We start from the raw sequence: 8,272 nt of genomic DNA, 5'->3' as shown, positions 1-8,272 counted from the left end.
AATGTGTTTTAATATCCATGTAAAGTTGCTCTTGATTTCAAGAAGTGGGCGTTTCCTTTTTCTTCTTTTAATTCATTTTAGAAAGAACTGTCATTGCTTATAACTACTGAAATAGTTTAATTTACTTTCTTGTCCGTTTTGTCTTTTCCTGCCCTTTTGCAATAGTTGAACCTTGAAAGTGAGTCTATTTTATTTATGCTCTTTCTTTATTACTCACACTTCCATTTTAACTGTTTCTTTGTTCCTGCCTTGGGACTTACAGTGGACATCTCTAATTTTAAATATTTGTCTTCAGTAATATCCAATCTAGTGTCTATGACATCTTCAAAATGTAGCTATTTTTGGTTTAGATTTTGTTATGTTTTTAAGTAATTCTAAATAATACACAAATCTTCAGTATGTTTTGTGATTTTATTATTATAATTTCTATAGCCTGAATTTCTGTGTGCTGTTAGATCTGTGTTTCTGACCTGATGGTTCTGACGGCTGAAGAAGCACTTTTCACACTCTAGGATTTTGGGCAGATTTTGTTTGTGGGTGTCTTTATCTTGCCTTCACTGTCGAATGATGTGTGTATCTGTACACTTCTCAGTAGAGAAGTTGGACAGGTCTTTACCTTTGGTTTTTTTTTTTTGTTGTTGTTTTTTTTTGCAGTTCTTTAAAGACATTGCTATCTTTTTTTCCCCTGGTTTGCACCATTTCTCATAATGAATCTCTTAAAATGACTCATGCTTCCTCCTCCATGAGTGCTGTGTCTGTTGGATACGTTCAAGGTGCTCCCTTGGGCTTTGTTCTGGGCACTTGATGTGACGTGTCTCAGGTCATGAGAGGTGTGTGGGCCCAAGCTGCACTGTTGTTCCGGGTGGGCTCAGGCAGAGTTTCATCTTGTCACACTCTGCCTGAGCCCACCGACGTTGAAATGGCCTTGAGCCAGCCTTGTTGCTCAGCGGAATGAGTTGGCATCATGCTGTCTCTCTTGCTTTCTTCCCCAGGCTTCAGCTTCAGGAAACACCACGGAATAAATCAAGGACATTGCTGCAGAAAGTGCTTGGAATTTTGCCTATATAAAGGTGGTTAAATTCATGGAAGAGCAACCAAAAGAAAAGGTTCAACTTGTTGAGGCAACCAAACAGGGAGACGCTGCAGCTGGCCCAGAGCAGACCACGCCGAAGAGCCAGAGTAATTTTGGGAAGAATCAAATGACCAAGAGATTGCAGCCGACTTTAAATTGGAGGGCCACTGTTGATGTCAAAGTGTATGTTGACGACTGCTGGGTTTTCTGACATTTTAGGCCCTGTGTAAGGGCCTGAGATTTCATATATGTTCATTTCATAGTAGAAACATATAGAATCATGCTTAAATATGCTAGCTGGTACAAACTGAGTCCTGATGCTATTCTCTGTATTCTCAGCAAAGGATTTTTTTTTAATTATTTCCTATCTGAAGGCAGAGGGAGAAAGAGAGAACATGTGTGTGAGCCCATTCACCACTTCACGTTCCAAATACTGAGAACATTAGGGTTATGTGTGAAGCTGGGCTGGACTAAAGCTAGGAGATAGAAGCTGGAAAAATCATTCAGGGTCTCTCACATAAGTGGCAGTGACCCAGCTGCTTTTTTTTTTTTTTTTTGAAACTTATTCGAAAGCGTTATGGCATGATCATGAGAGATAGAGATTTTCATCTTCTGCTCCATCTTTCTCCCTCTGCCCCCCGGCCCATGGCAGCAATGACTGGAGTCTGGGGTTAGGCCAGGCAAAGCCAAAAGCAAGGAGTTTCTTCCTGGTATTCCCACGTGGGCAGCAGAGGTCCAGTCACTTGGGCCATCTTCCACTGCTTTCTCCAGGCACATTAACAGGAAGCTGGACCAGAAGTGGAGCAGGCAGGACATAAACTGGTAACCATATGGGATGCTGGCACCACAGAGGGCAGCTTTACCAGCTATGACAGTGCTAATCCTGGGCCCATCATTTTGGACCATCACTGCTGCCTCCCAAGGGGTACATCAACAAAAGCTAGAATCAGAAGTGGAGCTTATACTTGAACTCAGGGGTTCCAGTATAGAATGTGGGTATACCACCAATCACTATGCAGAACTCCTCTCCCCAGAGCAACAGGATTGGACAGCACTAGGGTTCATGTTTGGAGCACTGTGAAGGGAAAGGGAAATTAGGATTCTGTTCGCTATATTTGGAGAGTCAGGATAAATAATATGCAAAAAAAGATAATACAACATATGGAGAAACCTCATGGGAAATATCAACGTCTCATGGGGTATGGACTGGATTCAGTAAATGCTCTAAAGAATCTTGGATGTCTGAACTTAGGTGGAGTGGAGCAGCATGGTGGCCTATCATGTTAATCCTGTCTGCAGTGCCGGGATCCCATATGGATGCTGGTTTACATTTGGCTGCTCTGCTTCTCATCCAAGTCCCTGAGACCCAGAACCTGCGTGGGAAACCCAGAAGAAGCTCCTGGCTCCTGGCTTTGGATCAGCCCAGCTCTGACCATTGTGGCCATTTGGGGAGTGAATCATCAGGTGGAAGATTTTCTCTCTCTCTCTCTTTCTCTCTCTCTCCCTCTCACACACACACACATTCTCTATCTCTCTGTCTCTCTCTCTAATCCTTCCTTTCAAATACAAATAAATAAACAAATCTTTTTTTTTAAAAAAAACTCCTTTATATAGAGTTACCTTAACATTGATGGCACTTTCCCTGCTGATATAACCTGAATACAGGGGCATTTTACAAAGTCCATGAACAATGGATTTAAAGATAATTTCGCTGTGCCAAAAAAAAAAAAATCAAAACCCATGCATAAGAGGAATCTTCAAGACATTCTTGAGATATGTGAAATATGAAAAATTGCAGGTGAATTTCAACATTTCTTAATGTGAAAATAAGCTTATCTTTGAATTCCCATTTCCTTAAATTCTTTGAAGCATCCCTTCCCAACTATAAAAATGCTGCAGTCTCAGAAGTATTAATCGGCCTGTGTTAGTAAACACTGATTTGGCATATATAGGCAATAAAATTGACCCCATCTGGGATCCTCTGTAGACTGCTGACAAAGCCAGGATCAGGGTCTGACCTCACACCAGACTGCAAAGCCCAGGGCACCCAGGACACCCAGAGCACACTCTTACCTGTAGCATACAACACTTAAAGCTCTGTCAGTACCATGGTTCCTGCAGGGACACACAAGGATCCACACCTGCACAATATTCTGGAAGCAAGCCCAGAAACCTGGAGGGAAGGACTGTTCTGGAAAGTGGAACCCCTCTCCTTCCTGTGACCTTTGTAATGCTGAGAGTGGGTCTGATGGTGGCAGTGTTGGGTTTTCAGGACACTGTCTGTCGGGTGCGTCTGTCGGGTGCATCTGTCGGGTGCGTCTGTCAGGTGCGTCTGTCAGGAGCGGAGGCCAGAGGGACACTTCCAGGTGCAAGGGGGGCTGCAGCATCTCCTTCTGTTGTCAAGAAGCTCCCTGGGGTGCAGGAGTGTTTGGGTGCATTTCCACCTTCTCCTTCCTGTTCATTCACTTCATCAATATGAAACTAATGTGCTTTTTTTTTTTTTTTTAATTTTTAGTCCCAAACTCCCAGTCAAAGACACCCAAGAGGAAAAACATGGAGGAAGACTCGAAAAGCCCAGGGCTTCTCTCACACCTGGAAGAGCACAGCTGCCTCGGTGAGTTTGTCTTGACCAATGGCTTCTTAGGACAGGTGTGAGCACATGGACCAGTGGCTTCTTCCTGGGACTCTGGGGACCCCAGGTGAAGGCTGACTGCTCCTAGGCCTGGGAGCCAATGGGAGAGTGTTGGACTCTGCTTTTGTGGCGTGCCAGTGACCTGCAGTGTGGGATTTCGTAGTGTGAGCCAACTCAGTGAGAGAACCAAGTATCAGGCCTGCTGTGAACCCTGAGTGTGCCCATCCTTGCAATTATGTTGCCCCTCACACCTGTGACAATCTGCTCCTCAGTCACTTAACGATGCTTCTCATCCAAGCACAATAATGAGACAGAGGCCGCCTAGCCACCTCACACCTGATTTTCAGTTTGATGGCAGAAGTATAGTGGCTGGAGAAGGGTTATCCACTTGCAGGAGAGTGACAGGGTAGGGGTGGGAGGAAATGGCATATAGCCCATATTTTAGTAAACATTCAGCACTTGAGGGAAGAAAACTTTAAAGGCACTCAACTAACATTGTGCAAATTTTTACTCTTTTGGATCCCTATAATTAAAAGTTCAATATGCTTAATCATTTATTTTCTGCTTTCTGAACAGATTGTGTGGAATTGGAAGTAGTTCTTCTAGGTCAGGCAGAATCCTCCAGCAAAGTCATTGAGGCCTCAAGACCCAAGTTTGAGCTTTGAAATTATAAATTAGATGCCATTTATAGTTAGAGTTGTCCAGACTTACTTGTTTCATTCTGAAAGAACTGTGCTGGTTTCTGCTTTTAAAGGGATTGATTCATTTGATCTTTGTTGCCTAACTTACATAATCAGTATAGCTAGACACTTGTCCACTTTATTAATCTTTTGCATGGAAACAGCTTTTGTTTTACTCATTTTTCAAATTGTTTTTTTCTGTTTCCAATTTTATTGATTTCTTAATTTCCTTCCTTCAGTTTGACTTGCATTTATATTGCTCTTCTGTTATTTTAGTTTCCAGTTTCTTTATTTCTATTGATAGACCTTTTCTGAAGTCAGCATGTCCTGCTGTAATGTTTTGCTGTGTTGGCTGAGTACAAGCCCACATTTTGATGCATTGTGTTTCGATTTTCATTCAACCGAGTTTGTATTTTTAAAAAATTTCCCTTGATATACTCTTTTTGACTCCTACATTACTTGGGTAGTTTTCAGTGTTTGGAGGTTCTCCTTTTATCCTTCTCTTACTGATTTTTAGTGTCGTTTAATTGTGCTCAGTGAGCATACTCTGTGTAACTATGTCTTTTAAAATTGTTGGTGGTTTGTATGGACCAGGTTCTTTGGGTGCTTGGAAAGGATGTTTATTCTGTTTTCTTTGGCAGAAGTGCTCTGTCCTTGTGGACTGAATTACGCTGTGTAGTGCTGGTAGGGATTTCTCCTACATCCTTGTTTATTTTCTTTCCGATTATTCTGTAAGCTGTTAAAGCCTTCAGCTGTGATTGCATATTTTTCTGTTTTTCTTTTAGTTCTGTTTTCCTTCATGTGTTTTTTAGCTCTATTGTTTGGTGTGTATATGTTTAGGATTGCTGTGTCTCTCCTTTATCATTATGTAATGTTCCAGTAATTTTTTTAACATGAAATATGCTTAATCTGATATTAATACAGCAAATTCTACTTTTTATGTAGTGCTTTGAATAGTATCTTTTTCCTTCCTTGTCGTGTCAAACCACCTATAGCATTGTATTTGAATTGAGTTTGTTGCAGAAAACTTGTAGTTGGCTTTCCTTTTCGGCCCACCAAGTCCAACTCTTCATTGTGTGGTTAGGCCATCTTCTCTCAAGGCCATTATGCTCCATCAGTGCTTGTGTCTTCCACTGTGGGGAAGGACGGACGGGACCTTCGGTGTGCTCTTCTCCAGGACCCGGGCTAGGACGGTTTGGAGCACTGTGCTACTCCTCAGGAGATTTTCTTTCAGAGACATCTTCCATTTGTTTTATTTAGGATTCCTAGGATTTTCAGTGGTATTTAGGATGTCATGGGAGGGATAGGAAAAAACATACCCATGTCAGTGTTCCTAAGTGGGTGTTTGGTCTAAAGTGAAGTATTTAAATTTCAAGTCAGACTTCAGAGAATTTAGAGAACTCTGGGCTAGTGTGTGTGTGAAGTGCCCCGGTAGCAACTGTTTCCCTTGGGAAAAAAAATGACTGCTTTACTGTGTCTATTCTTGCTTGATGAGGTATGGAGGAGTCTATAGAAGGCTCAGGAGTGTCTGGAGGGTGGCCAGGCTCCTCTCACGCCTGGACACTGTTCTGCATGATATTCTTCACCTGAACTCTTATCCCCAGGCCTGTCTGCCAGGCCTCCATCTGTGCAGACCTACCATGCTCTTCCTTCTGAGCCTTCTTGGGTTCCTTCACATGACCCAGAAGTGCATTTCCTGATATGTGTCCTGTATATAAGTGCATCCACCCTCTCCTTCCTCACATGTTTTAAAAATGTCCCATGAAGGTAGCAGTTCTCTACTGGCTCTTCTTGTCCCCAATCCCTGCCTAACTGTAGGGTCTAGGGACAGGAGGCAGCATTTGTCATGGCTCCAGACTGCTCTCTCCTTGTCACAGAGGTGTCTTTCCTTTGAGACTGACAGTGCACACCTCTTCCCTTTCTGGTGGCCATTGTCTGTGAATGTACAATCCTTGAGGAGTTGGGCATCAGTTCAGCTGCACCTGGATACGTTTATTTGTTATTCCATCATTTGTTCGTCCATGCATGCTTCAGTTCATTCTCTCTCACACCAACTGTTTGGAGAAGTACATCTGTGTGCTACTTGCTGGAGAGACAGGAAACAAGGTGGACAGGGTTCTTGGTACTTACATGTGAATGACATATATGTGTGCCTCCTGAGACACAGTACCCACTGTCTGCAGGGGCTGCTGGGGACAGCTTGGCTCCCAGCTGTGTCAGGCTGTGTGGGTCAGGCACCCCCATATCAGGCTGTGGCAGCTGCTCTGACATTTGGTGCCTTGGAAGTACTTGGTGCAGGCATCATGGAGAAGAGGGCGCTCAGCCCTCTCACTGTCCAGTTGACCTTGCTGTGTTTGAAGGATGTGGTCGACATCTGAACTGAGCACTTCAATGTGACTAGTGGGATTGGAAAAGAAGAGTTTTAATTTTACTCAGTTTTAGCTAAATTAATTGATTTAAGTGAGGGGTTGTAGGGACACACCGGGGACCAATCATTGCCTTACTGTGCAGCACAGCCTTTGGCTGTTCAGTTTCTGGTTTCTTATTATGATTAGTGCCACAGTCAGAGTGGTGATACAGAACACGTGATATGGCCAGCCTCTCTTATCAGTCTTAGCCATCATCTGCAAGCACTCAGCAGATGTCAGTGTCTTATCTGCTGCTTGTGTACACATTGCCCAAGTGTAATCAGGTCCTTGTTGTGCCTGTTCTTGTCCCTCGCAGTAAGAACCTTGATAAGAGTGAGGAGATTCTTAGGGAGAACTCCTCAGAGAGTGAGGAGGAGGAGGAGCCGACTGACCTTCATCAGGAAGCCAACATGGATTCACCATCAGAATATTGGCAAATTCAGAAGCTGGTGAAATATCTAAAGGTACGAATGCCTTTTGGACCATGTTTGCCATGTTCAGTTTGAATTCTTTCGCCATAATGTCTATCCTGCTTCTAAGTTTATTGTTCCTTTCTCTCATATAAAGGGTGGTAAGTGTTCTTGTTGTGTAAATGTGCCCAACAGAAGATCTCCCTTTTCCCGAGGGATCAAGGCTAGTCTGCAGGGAGCAGTGAGGCTGCCTGTTGTCAGCCCTGTCTCCTGGCTGGGGAGGCACTAGCGCTAGCATGTCTTTACTTGGGCACCTTTTTTTTTGCACAGTATTGAGGCATGGTGAAATGCATGAATCTTCACATTGGATTTTGATTCCTTTTTTTTTTTTTCATCTTTAAAGATTTATTTATTTTCTCGAAAGGCAGAAGTACAAGAGATTGTGGTATCTTGCATCCACTGATTCACTGCCTGGATGACTGCAGTGGCCAATGCTGAGCTAGGCACAAGTTAAGAACCAGAAGTTCTACATGGGTTTCCCATGTAGGTGGCAGGACCCAAGCCCTTAGGCTGTTTTTCTGCTGCTTCTCCTAGGCCATCACTGGGGAGTTGGATTGGCAGTAGAGCAGCAAGGACATGATATGGGATGCTGGCAGCCTAACCTACTATATCACAATGCTAGGCCATATGTTCAGTTCCAGGCTAGGTGACTTTTCAGTGTGTGGTTGTAGAAAAGTTAATGGTGTGGTTTGAACCTTGATTTTTCTCTTAACCTGCAGAATGACATTAACAGCACCTATACTATTGAGTTAGTTTAATGATTAAGAAAACATAGTTGAGACATGATGCTTAATAAACTGCAATTGCTAGGGCTTGTGTGGTGGTGCAGGCAGGTTCAGCTGACTCTAGAACAGCCATGAACCATACCACAGTGCCTGGGGTGGAGTCCTGCTTCCACCCACTGATCCAGCCTCCTACTAATGTGCCTGGGGGTAGCAGGTGATGGCTCAAGTTCGTGGGGGTCCTGCTTGGGCCAGCACTGGCTGTTGCTGGCAATTGAGGAATGAATC

General features: G+C 43.6%; 1 protein-coding gene across 1 annotated transcript; it reads left to right on the top strand.

The window, feature by feature from the left end:
• The first annotated feature begins 994 nt into the window (after nucleotides 1-994).
• On the top strand, nucleotides 995-8,020 carry LOC131481851 (outer dynein arm-docking complex subunit 2-like). Its single transcript, XM_058672274.1, has 4 exons — nucleotides 995-1,255; nucleotides 3,588-3,686; nucleotides 7,109-7,256; nucleotides 7,982-8,020. The coding sequence occupies exons 1-4, from the start codon at nucleotides 1,083-1,085 to the stop codon at nucleotides 8,018-8,020; spliced, it is 459 nt and encodes a 152-aa protein (XP_058528257.1). The 5' UTR covers nucleotides 995-1,082.
• The last annotated feature ends 252 nt before the right edge of the window (nucleotides 8,021-8,272 follow it).

The sequence above is a fragment of the Ochotona princeps genome, chromosome 14 (genome assembly GCF_030435755.1).
Source record: "Ochotona princeps isolate mOchPri1 chromosome 14, mOchPri1.hap1, whole genome shotgun sequence".
Lineage (NCBI taxonomy): Eukaryota > Metazoa > Chordata > Mammalia > Lagomorpha > Ochotonidae > Ochotona > Ochotona princeps.
This window is presented reverse-complemented; position numbering and strand designations above follow the sequence as displayed.

What these genes read in the sequence shown, in the direction of transcription:
- LOC131481851 (XM_058672274.1), top strand. Translation starts at nt 1,083, where the DNA reads ATGGAAGAGCAACCAAAAGAAAAGGTTCAACTTGTTGAGGCAACCAAA. An exon ending in GGAAGAGCACAGCTGCCTCG is followed by an intron (nt 3,687 to 7,108) that starts GTGAGTTTGTCT and finishes TGTCCCTCGCAG; the next exon opens with TAAGAACCTTGATAAGAGTG. An exon ending in AGCTGGTGAAATATCTAAAG is followed by an intron (nt 7,257 to 7,981) that starts GTACGAATGCCT and finishes CTTAACCTGCAG; the next exon opens with AATGACATTAACAGCACCTA.